Source organism: Aythya fuligula, chromosome 11, assembly GCF_009819795.1.
Source record: "Aythya fuligula isolate bAytFul2 chromosome 11, bAytFul2.pri, whole genome shotgun sequence".
Lineage (NCBI taxonomy): Eukaryota > Metazoa > Chordata > Aves > Anseriformes > Anatidae > Aythya > Aythya fuligula.
In genome coordinates, this window is record NC_045569.1 from 5,466,760 (window position 1) to 5,483,384 (window position 16,625).

General features: G+C 36.2%; 1 protein-coding gene across 1 annotated transcript in view; it reads left to right on the forward strand.

Annotated features, from left to right (window-relative positions):
- Positions 1–16,625, forward strand: part of FAM189A1 (family with sequence similarity 189 member A1) — a 129,553-nt gene that overhangs the window by 103,859 nt on the left and 9,069 nt on the right. Inside the window, exons 6-8 of the mRNA XM_032194951.1 lie at positions 10,330–10,490; positions 11,097–11,232; positions 14,975–15,050. Of these exons, the coding sequence (XP_032050842.1) occupies positions 10,330–10,490; positions 11,097–11,232; positions 14,975–15,050 (373 nt within the window). The remainder of the gene's footprint in view (positions 1–10,329; positions 10,491–11,096; positions 11,233–14,974; positions 15,051–16,625) is intronic.

Below are 16,625 nucleotides of genomic sequence, written 5' to 3' on the forward strand. Positions count from 1 at the left end.
GATTATTTAGTGCTTTGTTGACTCAGTTTTCAAAGTTGTCTGTCTTCCAGAGTAGAAAAAGGGAACTGACCTCTGCCAAATTATCATAAAATTTAAGAGATACTTCTGTTTTTTGAATATAATTTGTTTCTGTGCCTGATGACTTTTTTTTTAAGACACATTTTGTAAGAAATCTATTATTATGTTTTTTTTGTTTCAGTGGAGAAAAGCTATATAGTATTTCAATTAAGTGATAGTTTTGCTTAATATCATAATAACCATGCAAGGCACTGGATATATAGCCTGCTACAACTCAGCTATTTCTTTTATATGACTTTATTTTCTTTAATGTAACAAAATCTAAAATCTAATCATAGCATATTTTATTGGTTATTTGCCAATTTTAACACTAGATTTACTACTTTACATATGAAGTAGAAGGAACACATTAGAAAAATGTAACTGCTCCCATTTTCAAGAGATGTGAAGAACCGTGCAAATTCACGTGGTACGACTCTTGCTTACCTAAATCAATATGTTTTATCTGAAACCTAACCTGAGGACCTAGTCTAAGAATCAGATAAGAACAGGATTTGCAGTCATGTATATGAGTAGGTGTCCTAAACAGAAGTTGAATCTCTGATCCAGTTGATCCAAGGACAGATGGATATAAGTGTGCTTTTCTGTTTTTATCCTCTGTTCACTGTGGTGTGTAACTTCTGTTGCTGTGTCTGAATTTCATAAAAGTTCTCTTTCATCTGATTTGCTCATGATCCTCATGTATTACTAATTGTCACCACAGTAAATGAGAAAGCATTCTACTTGGCCGTCCTGAAAAGTGAGCACTGGGGCTCAAGCAGCCAGCATCCATTTCGGTTCTTGTAGGACATGTCCGAGAAGCGTACTGCCATTAAAATGTGTGAGCCAGTTTGGGAGGTGGCAAACAGAATGCCAGTAGAAATGTATCTAAATGCTGGCAGTGTTTAACAGGCAGAGGTACGTGTATTCACCTCTTACATAGGAGACCTCAAGTATATCTCTGAAATTTGATGTGTTGCCACTTGGAAATTATTCATGGACACGTGAATAAAGACTCACTATAAAGTCCATCTGCTGAGTGAATACTAAATATCAAAATGCCTGTGAATGACACTGAGCAGACTGTGGAACTTTTAGTTTAAGTACAAGACTGAAGATGACAGCACTTTTGGATATCAGCAGTGTGATTCCAGATTCTTTGGATACTGGTATAAATGAGACTGTTGTTTAGGGCTTGAATCTCTTCATTATCTTCTGATTCTGTTATTGTCACACTCCATACTAATACATCGGTGGTGTTTGAAGTTTCGGAACCCCCACAGCTTCCCCTCAGGCTCTTCATGTCAATATAACTTGGCAGGTGTTCTTTGTTCAGAACACTCAACTGCTGGTCTCTTATCGCTTCATAATATATCAGTTATGATTTCTTAAAAATAAGTGACATTGTATAACTAATAAGGGAATGATAGCAAGCAGCAAGATCTTACCCTGGAAGAAAAAAAAAAGCTGAAAAGAGAAAAGGATAAGAAAATAAGTTTACTTGGTCTTGTTTGTTTGGCTTTTGTTTGTTCTTATTTTAATACATGCAATTCAGTTTCTGGAATATTTCAGGTGTAGCATACATGTATAGCACAGGACTAGGTGAACCATTGTGGGTTTGAGCTTTTATTACAGGACACAAAATCTTAATTTCCTAGGTTGTTCCTTCTTTGAGTTAACTAATTCAAGAAGTACTAATTCAAAATTTTCACCCCACTTTACCCTTTCTCACAGGTGCAAATTTCATTTGTTATGTGTTTTGCTACTTGGGACAGTTTAAGACTGCACTCTATTTCAGGGCTTCCCAGAGCTGTTCTTTCTGCATACACACTCCTCCAGCAGATAATGTGAATCACATCAAATTATGTCAGTGTTCTGAAATGTGAAAAAACATTCCTTAATAACCAAGCTGTCAATTCCAGGATATTTCATTTGTTGCTTTAAGGCAGTTTCAGTTTGTGTCTTGTCAGATGAATGGCAACTGCAAAAATTCACAGTACTCTCTCCAGAAGGAGAAATTGCTTCAGCTAGGTAAAGAAATACAAAAAATTGTGCCCAGTGTGGCCAAGTTAAAGCCCGAGGTACGCCTACTCCATTCTTTCTTCCACTCCAAAAATGTTTATTCATTACTTATCCTATAAGTACAGGTAGTGATAGCATTCAGTGTGTTCTGATGTTGTCACCACCACCACTAACTGTTCATCATGCTATATGATATCTAAAACAATCTGTTATTTTTTAAAGGAAACAAGGTAATGACAGCTCATGCTGTGCTACAGTACATGCAAGCTCAAGCTGTAACTTACTGTTTCCATCAGTCATAATGATAATTCAGTGTGTCATTAATAACTTAAGCTGTATGCAATACTGAAATGAATACAGAAGAATAATTTATAAATCATTTGCATTCTGTTCAATGTAATTTCTGCAGTGCAGTCACACTACATGGGCAGTCAACCTGTACTTAGTGATCAGAGAAAAAGCTCCCACCAATTTGGATGTAAGACACTGCTTTGCTTTTCTTAGAGAGGTCTGTACCTCTCTACATATCTATATTGCTATATATCACTATATGGAAAGAGAATAAGGTTAGATAGTAACTCAGGATGTTGAAAAACTTCTAAAAGAAGGACTTATAAACAAAACTTTCATGTAATTTCAGGATATTAAGAGTAAAATATAAGTAATTAGACAAGTCAAGCGATAAATGTTCTGAGGGGAGATGAAACAGCAGTAAAGCTAATGTCAAACAGCTCTTTTTCATTTCTTACATTTTTTATTTTATTCTGATTCTGTACATCCTCTCACACTTGTTTATTTTTTCTATTTTTCTTTGGTGTTGATCAATATGTATATACTTGTAGCATGGTATACATCTAGCAAGTATATTCAATATGTATGGTGTATATCAATATGTACTAGCATTGCTAACATTACACCGAGCTCTCAAGTTGCTGCCCTTTCTTTTTCTTTTCAATGATGTTTAAAGCTTTTTCTCTTCTAAGCATTAGCTCTTTAATTCATTGGATTTGTTGCAATTTATACTCTATTATAATGCTTTGCTACTTAAAACCTTCTTGTGCAACAGAAGGTAGTTCCATTCATACTGGTTAGATTGTAAATCTATCATGAGTATCAATTGAATTTATTTCTGAAATAAAACAATGAATTTTCTTGGCTGGGTTTTGAATGTGTGACAACTGAAAGGACAATAGGATAGATAAATTATCTCAACTCTAAATATTCTTTTTCTGTACTTGTTTGTAATTGAAATAATCTTGTCCAGTTTAATGTGAGGGTTGTAGCAATGTGTCAGCTTTAAATTTACATTACTCTTTTTAGGGGTTTTGGTTTTTAGAAAAATACATTACTAGCTTCTGGTGTGAGTTACTATTTCTTAAATAAAATTTCATTCGGTCATTAGTTTTTCCGGTAGTTATACCTATGTTAGTGATAGCAGAAGTTTTTCATCTAAGAAACTGGAATTTAATAAGGAATGGGGATACAAAGTGGTCTACTGAGATTCTTCGTATTTAAGCAGGATAGATCATCTCTATTGCTGTATTCTATTCATTGAAAAAGTAAAATTTTTGTTGGCTCAAATTTCTATTATAGCATAAGAAAATCAGTGTAGCAAGTATATTCAAACTATATAGATTTCAGAATATGTGCAGACAACTTGTGTGTGTTAGCACTGTGGAGTAGCATTGGCCTTTATGTGAAGCTCAAAGCTTTCTGACATCTGTCTTCTGAAGGAAACTAATCAGTTGGAATTCTTCAATTGTGTTTGCTCTCTATGGTGAATCTTTTTGCATTGATAGCTAAAAATGAGACAATCTCTGTCTATTTTGAAATACTTTTGTTCCAAGACAGGAGAGAGACCACCTAGAATCCAGATTCAGTGGTAGCTATGGTGATATCAAAGCCAGAATTCTGCTGTTTATGCTGCACTTGTCCTGCTGATTATTTGAAACTGCACAATGCTGTTGGCAAAGCTAGCACAGTATCTGACATGTTGAACTAACACATGTATTGTTTTGTAAATGAGAGTTTTTTTTAATAAGCCTATCTTTAGTTCCATCACACAGGACATTTGGACACTTAACTGTTTCTTCTGGTCCCCTATTCATAGCTGGTAGGCAGAGCAATTACTAAAAACCATGTGTAGTTTGCGCTGTAGTTTAGGAACATTTATTAAGTATGGTGGCAGATATTCACTGTAAATCACTACCATTTCCTTTCACATAAATTTCACATAAAGTTCCTTTTTAAAATAAAATCTCTTATAAATGAGGAAGAAAACAATGTGCAAGAAAAAAAATAGAAGTCCAAACATTTTTCCTGGTTTATATCTCAAATAAATTAATCTCAGAACAATTCAGAACATTTTAAATATATATGTTGCTATATGTATACATATATATAAAAGTTACTCTAAATAATAATTCTATTGTATTGTTGTGGTTTTTTTTAGTTAATATTTCTATTATATCACTCAATACCTCAAGTAAAGCAGCTCAGTATGAGAACAAGATCTTGCTAGCATTGTCTAACCTTTTATCTTGGTGTATCATGCTGAAAAAGTAATATTAATTTTAAAAAAACTTCTAGCAGAAACTTCAATTTAATTGAGAGTTGATCTTAAATTATTAAATACTTATTACTTTAATTATATCAAAACCTAAAGTTCTTTTTTTGTTTTGTTTTCCCCACAAACCTCACTTAGCAGTGTTGTGAAGCCCATTGGATGGTGCTTTTAGAAATATCATGCACTGCAGATAACATATGTTCATGGAAACATCCTGAGTGTAAATACAGTGAGATAATTATTCCCCTTGCTCCCACCAAAAATAAAGAAAAAACACACTGGGAACCTTAGGAAAACTTACAACAGTCTTAGAAAATGTACCATTCCCTATTCCAGATTCTATGGGTAGAATAAGAATATGCAATATTTAAGAATATTTAAAATAGAGAGTCAGTACTTCAGGAAAGCTGTATTGCCACAGACCAGGCTCTGTGGGGCTCCAGAGCTAATGGCTTGTGGTGGTTATAGAAACAGCAACTGGAAACAATGGAGTAGAACATTTTGAATGTGTTTTCCTTTTCCTTACCTTCTATTGCAATTTCCCTTTGAGCTCAGGGACAGACTGTAAGTCTGTCTTGATCCTTCTGTTCTTGCAGATGTCTACCTTTCTCTCCAGGAAACACTGACTCCACAGTTTTAAAAAAGGAGAAAAGCAACCTATCCAGGAGGAGGACAACAGTTAATTGAAGACAAGTATTCTTACAAAGAGCTTTTGTTATAGATAACATGCCAATATTTAATTATATGCTTTTTTTTTTTTTAATCCTATCCCCAGGAATTGGCAAGTTTTTAGAAATGTCAGAGAGAGACTGAAATGAGGATAATGAGTACTGGAGTCTCCAAAGGAATATTTCCAAGTTACACTGTAAATGTATTAAATGTGATATGGAAGGCAGAGTTAATTACATGCAGGTATGGGAAGTAGTCTCGATAAGAAGGATGCCCTACAGCCCTAGTGGCATGCTCATGTGTGGCAGTTACTGTTTTAGAGATGTCATGGTTGCTGAGCAGTAAATTGCTGTTGTTAGCATGGAGTCAGCAGTGCTGATCAGCTGCAGAGGACACAGAATAGAGGATGTCTTTGTTTTGGTTTGGTGGGGATGAACCATACCTGAAATACAGATGAGGAGTTGTTAGTGTTACAGGTCTGGGGTAGAAGGACTTACCACGTTGTATTACATCAGGTAACTCCTTCTTTAGAGAATTAAATTTACAGTTCTGTCTGCTGCTTTGTCAGTTCAGTAATGATAGTTCTGTTGGCTTTTACCTGAATATACTCAAAATATTCTAAATGTAGATAGTAAATGACAACCATTCTGGTCACTTCAGTGGCCATCTTATAGAACTATGAGTGGAGAGATGGAAATTTGGTCTGATGATGAAAAAAGAGAGTGCATTTAATAGACTTATTTCTTACCTAGCTAGTGGTGTTTGTTTCACCTCAAAGAACTAAAAACTGTGAAGAATAATCTTTCCATGAAGCACTGCCTTCTTCACTTGGAAATGACAGCATATGTCTTGCTGCAGGCTATCAGCTTGCTGGAAGGTGACTGACATTCAGTCCCATGTCACTGGCTGTGGGGAGTTCTCCTTACCATGGCATATGTACCCCTGAACATAAATGAATTTTCAAAAAACTTTTACTTCTGGTCTGCTGGAAGTGATGAGTTCCTAACGTTTGTGTTTCTGATTATTTTCTTGATAACAACTTGCTACTAGTGCCAGAGCTAACTTCTGTGTTGCATTCAGGTTCTGAAATGGGTACAAAAATGCAGCATTGTACAATTTCTGGGTTTACGCTGCCACAGCAGGATAGCATGTTTTTGTCTTCCCTCATAACTGCAAACCAAGTAACAAATGAAGTTGTCCTCAGTATGAAATGAGGGCTGTTGGAATGAGAGAGCCTTCTCTATCAAAGTTAGGCATGTCCAATTCAACATACACGTTTCTACATGCAGTGTGTGGACTGTGCTGCTTTCTATGTCTAATACGTATCAGACATATTGCATACAAAAAAGCAAGGCCATCTTTAGTCCAAGGATGGGAAAAAACCTGCATGTATGTAATATTTTGACTGCCAAACTTCAAACATAACATGAACTATTTCCTAAAAGAACAGCATGAATTCTAGATCTGTGTTTCACTGTCTGTTGGATTTCTGAAAGTTCCCAGCAGCTGCAGGTGGTCAAGAGAAATGGCCGAGCATTTGGGATTTCCAGAGACAGGGTTACCAAGTTATGCCTAGTAAATGTATTCACAGTAGCTATTGATAACCGTAAAGTGATGCACAGTTTTTAACAGTGTTGACTATTTCCTGTATTTAACAGTGGTGCTGTTTGCCGTTTGTCCTTGTCTGTGACAATTTTCTATTCATTGCTTCTGCAGTCATCACTGGTTTAACCCCAAAAACCTGTCTAGGAGACACGCTGAGTTGTTTCTTAGTGTGAGCTATAGTTTTTTGAAATGACACTTGAATGTAGCTTGACCTTGTCTGTACTTGTGACCAAGCAGGTCATACCAATTTTTGGTTTCACAGTTCTTATTGCTATTCAATTGCCATCAACTATTTTGAGACTGCTTACTCACTAACAACTGCTTTGTAATACAAAGGAAAGTGTGTTTCCTTGCAAGTGTTTGTCAGTGTTCCTCCACCTAGTCCAGCTCTGTCTGCTGCTTGCGTTTTCTTGCTGTTCCTTTTTCTAGTTGTCTCCCTTGGAAACTTCGCTTTGCATCTTTGCTGGGTTCCTGCCAGCCTTCAACATTTGAGACTGTCTCTTCAAGATTTTTAAAATACATTTTATTGTGGGAAGAATAAACTTTTGTAGGCTGGTAGAAAAGAGGAGATAGGGAAGTATGGAGTAACGTATCATTTAATTCCTGCTTAATAGCTTTCCCGCTGTTTTCTCAAGGATGTCTGTTCTTTCTGATAATCCCTTATATTTGCAGTTGTTCTATTTTCTGCTAGTCTCCCTCTTACAGCCTCTTTCAATTTAATTTCTGTGCCTTCCATCAGGATGATATCACGCAGGTAAACTGTCATTTATAAACACCCCTTTAAATATGTGTTTCTTTCATGTCCATTTTGCTACTCATTTTCAGCATCGGTCACACAGTTCATTGCCATGACTTGTATTCACAGTGAAGCTTCTTGAAAGGGATGCAAATGATTCTGCTGTTAAGCTGAGCTGCATCTATACATTAGGTCTGTTCCTTCTTGAATCACAGCCTACTCTCTCCTGTGCAAAACCTTTCCCTTCTGTTGCTTACATCCCACAAAATATATGCTGATGCTTCATTCACTGTAGATTTGCTCTGTTAATTGCCTTGTTCTGAAAAGCGTTAAGACTGTTGCCCATTATATATGTCCGAATGAAACAAGCTCTGGGAAACCTGAGAACTGGAGAGGGCAAGCTACCTCTTCTCTGGTGGAGGAAACCAACTGCTGGGTTCTCTGGCAGTGTGTCTAAATAGCCTGGAGGAACGTAAAGTTGTAAAAGAGAAGTGCTCAGTGTCAAGGGCATAAAGATGACCCAAATCATCACCTCTTCTAGGGAAAAGAGAATTGTCCAGAGTCTGTTGGAATCAACTAGGGTACAAAATGTGAGCTGAGTGCACAGATATGCTTCCATTATGATATTTTTTTTCTACAGATTAAGTCTGGTTTAATTTCTGGAAGAGACCTTTTTTTTTTTTTTTTTTTTTTTTTTTACCACTGGCACTAGATTGATATTTCATCTTTACCTTTAGTTGCTTTCTGTTTTTCTAAAAGATTCTGCAATGTGTTTGGGAAGATAATGGACTGATGATCGTATGTATCTCTTCAGGCAAAGGCTTGCTGTTTAGCAGTTAACAGTAGTTAATGCAATGCAATCACAGAATCATCTAGGTTGGAAGAGACCTCCAAGATCACCTAGTCCAACCTCTGACCTAACACTAACAAGTCCTCCGCTAAACCATATCAATAAACTCTAAATCTCAATGTCTATAGGTGTTGTATTCTCTAAGAGAAACCTGTAGAAATGCCTCATTGTACTCAGGGTAACAGCATCAGACATTGTATGTAATGAGGATTAAACCTCTTATTCCTGTACCATTAGTAGACGTGAAAAAACGTCTGAAAGTCATTGGTTATAGGACATAAAATAAAGTACTCTGAAGTGAAGGTTCTATATTTAATAATTGTGAAAATATCTCTAGAGATACAGCTAGTAAGCAACTACTGGTTCATTTCCCAAACAGCTGAAATCAGTCCTCCCTGGCCCTACATTGTGTTGCTTCAAAAGCGAAAGTTTAATACAACATATGTAGCGTATTGGGTAGAATTAAGATGTAACTCAACCTTCTAAATACCAAAGACCAACAACACTTGCTCAGTGATCTGAAGTCAGAATAACTGTGCCAAGGCACATTTTTCTGCAACAGTGAAAAATATAAAACTGACAAGGAAAATGAAAGCCAGTTACTTTCTATTTACTGGACCTCCCAAGTATAAATGTTTTCATGTTTTTAATTGCTTTTTCAGTCTTTATCATGTTTTTTAAAAATAGTAATGATATAACAAGACAATAGCACACACATCTCCCCTTATTCCAGTGTAAAAGAGAAATGTACCTTCAGTAAATTTTCTTAGCTCACTTGTTTTAAATGGCAAGAGCTAAAGAGCAGCTTACCTAAATCCAAAAAAGTGGTGTGCCAGCAGAAGCTTGCTAAAGAAGGAAGAAATCAGTCCTTTTGGATTGTCTGTTGATTCCCTTTCTTTTGTGGGATCTATATAAAGCGAGGCCGAGGCATCTGGATTCCCTGTGAGCTGCAGAATGTCCGTATTTAACCCTGAAGCAGTTTAAGCCCTTGTTTAGAAGGCTTTTTACCTGACACCAAAAGTATCAGAATGGCTTCTTGATATCACTGCTGTGCTAGAAGTTGAATAGGTTCTTGACACAAATATTGGCAGTGCTTTGCAGAATTATTATTTTTTATTATTTATTGTGGTTATTTTCTTTTTGGTTGTGAGATGTTATGGAATAAATATCTATCTTACATTCATACCAGTATTTAAAACCTTTATACAATGTATACATGTGTTCTATCTGTATCACCAAATGATAAATGTTTATTAAGAATAATTTTAAATGGTGCTTTTTTTGTTGTTGCTTAAGTGAAAAATACAGTATCCTTAGTCAAAATGTAATAACTATATGGCAACTGATTTCTAGTTTGTTTTATTTGGGGGTTGTTTAGTTTTGTTTTAAGCACAAGACATTTCAAATTGGAATCAAAAACATGCAAGTATTTTGTTATTTTAGTTATCGTATCTATTGTTACTCAATTATTAAAGTGCGGGTGATTATGTAGTGCTGTAATAAAATTGTATTGTGAGATAGAATTATTTCTTGAAATGCTGTTTATTTTGAAATGCCTGTTCTCCGCCCTAAGGGTAAGTGCTTTGAGGCACAGATCCCTCTGCCTTCAGTAAAACATTGTTTTATATTTTAGCAATTTAATTCTCACTCCTTGCTGATCTCACGTATTCTTATGCTTCCAGAAGTTTCTCTTCCATTTCCGTATGGGTATTCATAAAATCATGTATTGATCAGAGTTGCTAAAACTGACCTTTGTTACCATTCATGTTATCGGTGATAGTTTTGTTTCTACCATCTGAAGGAATTTGACCTATTCATTTTCAGTTTCTGCCACAGCGGCCGCATTCTGCCAATCCGGACTGCATGACTCCGCACGGGACTATCCTGCATCAAACCTTGGATTTCGATGAGTTCATACCACCAATACCACCTCCACCCTACTACCCCCCAGAGTACACCTGCACACCTGTGGTAGAGGCACAGAGGTGATTCTTCTTCCCTGTTGTTAGTTACTGCATTGCTCTGAGCAGACTGTGAAACTCAAAGAATACGAAGCGAAGTAATGTCTTCTGCTTACATTAGGTGCTTCTTTTCCAGGGAGACTACATATCTATTCTGCACACTTGTTAGGACTCATGCAGAAATATTTATGTTAAAGCACTGTTGTGATAGAGAAGTGATTGAACTTAACTAAAGGCAAGGATAACAATACCTGAACTTAAAGCAGAACTGAGCGTATAGATAATCCTTTTATGGTTAACATTGTGCACTTGAAGTTGAATGTGAGATTTAATTTTCTAAGGGAATGATTGGTGTGTATGTGCATTGTTGTGGAGTAGTGAAGGACATGAGTGATTGAAATGGGCTAGTACAGATGGCTGGTATCCAAAATGAAATGCATTTTTTTAAAGCTATACTATGAATGAGGGATTCATTTTGGCGCTCTGCATTTCCTGAATGAATTTCTTTGTAGTGTATTTGCTTTTGATGCAAAGCAAGCTCTACATCACTGTGGCATAGATAATAGTCTGCCAAATAAATCTAATTTGATTTCCTAAGAGTTAATTTGCCTTGTTTGTGTTTTTAAGTAGAGGACTCCATTTGGACTTTCCTCATTCCCCGTTCAGTGCTTTATATGAAGTCACCATTAACAGCCCAGGAATATTGTATCCAACTGAGCTGCCCCCTCCTTATGAGGCAGTGATTGGAGAGACACCTGCTAGTCAGGTAAGGAAAGCCAAAGGAAATTCTTTACATAGTCTCCAAATGTTCATTATATGAAACACTTTCAGATTATTTTAATGATCTAAAATAATTTGGGAGTTAATTGTACTTTGAGTCAGAGGAACCTTCAAGCCCTGAAGGAGTTGTTTTTTTTCAGTAATTAATATATATATATATATATATATATTTTTTTTTTAAGACAAAAGTAATATAAATTATACATTGTTGGGGGGGGGGAGGAGGGGTAGATTGATCATATCTGTGATAAGATATTTTTATGTAGTACTAAATAAGGTTTAGAAGGTCTGTTTATTGTTAAGCATAAAATCAATTTGAGTGCTTTTGTAATTGGGATTATGCTTTGCGTGTACATCAGTATCCAACAGCATAACAGCACCTAGAATATCACAAAAATATAATTTAACAAGACATAATTTAAAGTAGCAAAGTCATGCTCTTTCAAGGAGACCATGAGCTTTAATTTATAGATGTATTAATTAACTGCTAAACTTTGGTATCTGGGGTCAGTGTCAGTACCTTGCATGTCCATCTCAGACAGGTGGGTTCCAGAAGCATTTCTCAGATAGCAAAAAGGAGTGGTGATTTTAATTACTAAGTGGTGATAATTGCATAGCAAGTTTCCATCTGCCTGATAGCTGCTGATTAGGAGAAGTTACAGGAGCAAAATAAGAACAGGTGCTCCGTATCAGAAGTGAAGTATATAGGCAGTGCTAACTAAAGCCTACACAGCAACTTTGTATGTTGCTTTTCATGGCAAAAGCCCTAGCCTATTTTTTGCAGTCAGTGTCACAATCAGTCTGTAAATGGAGGAATCGAGACAAAGTCCAAGACAGTTTTAGGTCTTTAATAGGGAACAAATGGAATCCTAAATTCTTATGTGGTGCAGACGTTCCCATTTAATAAACATCAAGCCACAGGACAGTGTGAACTGAAGCCCTCACTTTGCAATGGAAATCACGGCAGAGCTTTAGCTACAGAAGTGCTTCTGGGAACCATTATGTGACAGTAATTATTAATCTCTTACTGAGCATCAAGCAATAGATTGTGTTTGGTTTTAGATGGATTGAGCTCCTTAGAGTTTTATTAAATTGTATCAAATTAGACTCGGTATTCATGCATTTCATACACAACAAATGTCAGCGCTAATTTAACTGGCTGCATCTAAACAAAAATTGATGTTGTCATCTGTACTGATTAGGAATTCTGGTTTTATGACCATGGGAAAAAAAAGTTTTCCACACTATTTTCCATGGGAGTTATTGACTAGGGTGTAGAAAAGAACAAGCATATCTGGGTGAATTATACCAGTGACTACTTTGTTTTACTGACTTGTAGTCTGTTCAGACTTGTTAAAGCATGTTTTTTCTTACCTTTTTCTATTGATAACTTGGTGACTGTTTGCCAGCCTTTATGTTGAAGAATGTACAAGTCAGTAAGGTTTGTTACACGAGGCAGTGCAGGAAGCTGTGTAAACCCGCATGCCAACTGTTACACGACTGATCTAACTAAATCTTGTCACTGTTATCTCCTACAATTAAAACCATAATTCTCCTTCCTTTCCCCCCACCCCAGGCAAGAAGATTAATCAATTACAAATGCATATAAAGTATATTCAGAAATTATTTTAGATTTACTAGATTGAAGCTCAGATGGCTCTTCTTCAGTAGTGGAGACTTGCCAAAACCTCAACCTTGCACGTAACTGGTTTTATAGGCACTAGACCATTTTATAGGTACTAGACGATGCTACTACATCTGCCAGGTGACTGGGAGAACGTACAAGGCCAATAAACACTTCAGCACAAGTATTCAGCAGATGTTCTTTTGTCATGGTTAAGAATTTGTGAAACGACATAGATTTTAGTAGAACCCTTAGTGTTTAGTGCACAAATAGCAAACACCTTTTAAAACATTATTTCTTCAGAAGTCTAGTTAGAGAAAATAATTATTTTCTGATCCAACTTTCTCCAGCAACAAAAAGCACTCAAGGACACTTCCTGCTTTGGACAAAACTTTACATCCTTTTTACATGCTTATATTTGCTTCCATAAAGTTGTTCTTGCATTACCTATTTGAAAATAAAACTACAATTTCCATTTGCAAAAGTAAACTTTTTGCAGTTTGGTAGTAGGTGTTCAGGTTAGAAAATATGTATCTCCTAGCTGATGAAGGCTATTATTTCAGCATAAGCAGTAGAATACTTCTAAAATGCTGATGTAGTGAATAAAACATGTACTAAAGACATGAATGTGTTGTGCTAGATTGAAGCAGAAGAGTAAGCACTTCCACAGTGAGTTCCCAAGAGTCATCTGCAACTTACAGTGACATCACTGATCTTTTTCTTACCACAGATATGACAGTTTTCTTCAAAGAAAAAAAAATCTCTTTTTCAAGCATATTTCTAAAATTATGACTGCTTTTGCCTTTTGTTTGGTTTCCAATCCCCTTTTAATGTATTGCTGAGTTAAAATGTTCCTGGTTCTTTTTTATTTTGGGGGTTATATTCCCAAACCCTTAGGCTTAGAATCACTTCTTAAAATTGTGTCTGAAAAATATTTTTTGATCACTTGGTCAGAGTAAGCTACGGATAGATATGTTTTAGAAATGAGTAGGTGCAGTTATCTATATATATATATGCATGCATTAATCTACACTGGCATATGCATTGAAAGCTCTTTTCTTAATAAGTTCAGAGTAATAGTGTTACATTCAATTTTTTAGAAGGCCAGATATAAATTAATCTCTTGACAAAAAGGTTTTCAAAGAGGTGAATGATGGTTATTTCTAAAGTCTGTCACCAACTGTAATGAGCTTTTACTAGTTAATTGTGGCCCTACAGGAGCATATTTGATTCTTTCTACTAAGGATAGTATCCATCTTATTCCCTTTGACCTGTCTTTCTATATTTTTTACATGTATTCTTATGAGCTGTTTATTGGAGCCTTTTTATTAAATATACATACAGTAATCATAATCCCAAAGAACTGCTGAAAATTTAATGAGACTGGCAAAAAGGTTCGACACAAAGTCTATTAAAATCAGTAGAAAGAAAAATTTCCAAATTTCAGCTGTTTATGTATGAAGTCTTTCCAGTGGGACTGATTTTGTATTTTGTTGTTACGATTTTCAAAAGTGGAGGGAAGTTACCCACTTTGATCTACTCTTTCAGAAAAAAGTCACTAGTGTTATCTCCCTTCAGCAATCTCCGACAGGGTGAAGAACACCCTGCCCCTCAGTCAGGCAGTGCTCTTATAGGGCTTAGAAATACAGCAGGTATTAACATCTAGGCAAATACACAGAGGAAAATACGGTTCTTATGATTGTTTTTGTGGTTATTTTTTGTTCTCCATCCTTTTTAGGATGATATAATATGAAACATAATACGAAAAATATAGAGTATTGGAAGAGACTGTTTTTAATAAGTTTGAAGCACTGCAGACATGCAGGTTTTGTAATGTGGCCATGCAGCCCCAGCTGCTATGTATTCAAGATGAATTTAGCTTGTAGATTCTAGAAAAACAAAGAAATGCTTTAAGCACGTTGCTTTGCACTGCATTTTTCCCAACCCAAAAACATTGTAAAATATTACAATTAGGTTTCAGACTGAATAGCAGCAGATAGTTATTTCATGTTGCCAGCTCTGTATTGTTCAGATCATCAGTGCTATGCTTTGTTTTGGTAAACTGCTGACTAATGTACTGTTTCATTAAACAATTTTCATTTAGGTCACTGGTACTGATCAGCAAGTATCTGAATCAAGCTTGGGTGAGAGGAACATGACCCCGGGCTTCAGCACACAAGGTGATTGATCATAGTGTTATTGCCATCTACTTGGCTGAGATATTTTTGTGTAGGATTTTTGAGCGGGCTTTTACTTCTTTTTTTTGCCTTTGCTAATGTAGAAAGAAGGATTTGCTTCCAAATTGTTCATGGCAAGAACCTTTTTGCAGCCATAAAAGATGTGGCTGGAAGCACAGAGGAATTGAGAAGGGAGTTCTGTTTAACAAAGCATGCTCTGTAGCTCCCCTGGAAGCGTACTCATTGTGATTAAAGCCCTTTGAGGCAGCTACGACAACTGTCATTTCTCTTTGAAGAGTTCTGCATATAGCAGGCAGTTTGTTTCTCATTGTCAGCAAACATGAGCGCCTGTATGATAGTGCACGTGTCCCCTCTGCATGTTGTAGTTACCCTGCATGGCTTCCAGCAGCCCAGACAAGAAATGTGCTTCCTGAAGCACAGATGTGAATGAGAGTAGCATACGAGTAAAAGCTCAGAGCATGTTATTTTAAGTTAAAAAGTTACTAACAGAGGCCTCCTTAACGTGTCTGTTGCTGTGGAGGGCCCTTTTAAACTCAGTGGCTTCAGCTATGTGGATTGAGTGATGCTGGGTAGTTTGCATTAAATAATTACTGTAGTAAAGCTTCCAATAAATACTTTTCATATAATTTCATATAATGAACAGACTGGTAGGTGTTCTCAGTTAGTACACTTATAGGCAGAGAGGAGCAGCCTAGCAAGGAGAATCTGATCTTAAACACAGTGTCTGTTCTGCATGTAATTGAAGGACTTTAGTTTTCAGAGCCATCAGCTGTCACCTTTAACTACTGCTAAATATTCAAACAAGCAAGCTGATGTTTGACTACTGCAGTGGAGTATGATAACTGAAGGTGACTGGCCTTTAATTTCTGCTATTAACAAGGACTAATGCACAGCTAGGTACTAAAATTCAAAAGTACGTTTGGACTTCACATCTGTCAAACCCCTTCTCCTGCTTTGTATAGTACTCGGGGGAAAAAAAGTGCCCATGGAAGAATAGCACAGTATGAAGCTGTAAGTACTGTGTAAGGCCCTTGAGTGGTGGAAATACAGTGTAAGGCCCTTGAGGTTGAAAATGGTACAAACAGCCCCAGTCTAGCTATCAGTTAAATCCAACCAAACCAGAGTTAAGACAGTGAAGATCTCTGCTCTGAAGACAGGCATAAACTTGATACTTTCATTTATCCAGTTATCCAGATAACTTCATAGGTGTTTCGAAGCCTCAGTTAAAAGAGTATGTTGAAAAGAATCGTCTCATTAGGTAAAAAATGTTTGGGGACCCATCACATATATAAATGGTCCAGTAAACTACTGCAGTTTGAGCAGTGCATGTTAAGCATTTTTAACATAGTGTAGCTGCACAGATGTATTTCCATAAGTGATTATAATGACCTTTTTGGCAATCTTGTAATTGTGTTGTAAGTATTACAAATCTATTGCCTAGGAACCCCAAAAGAAAATAGTTGGCTTGATCTATTTTATGTAAGGAAAAAATGTCTTTCATAAAATCTAATTTCATGAATACTTGTTTTTCATGTTGATAGTTAATTTCTGCCTATT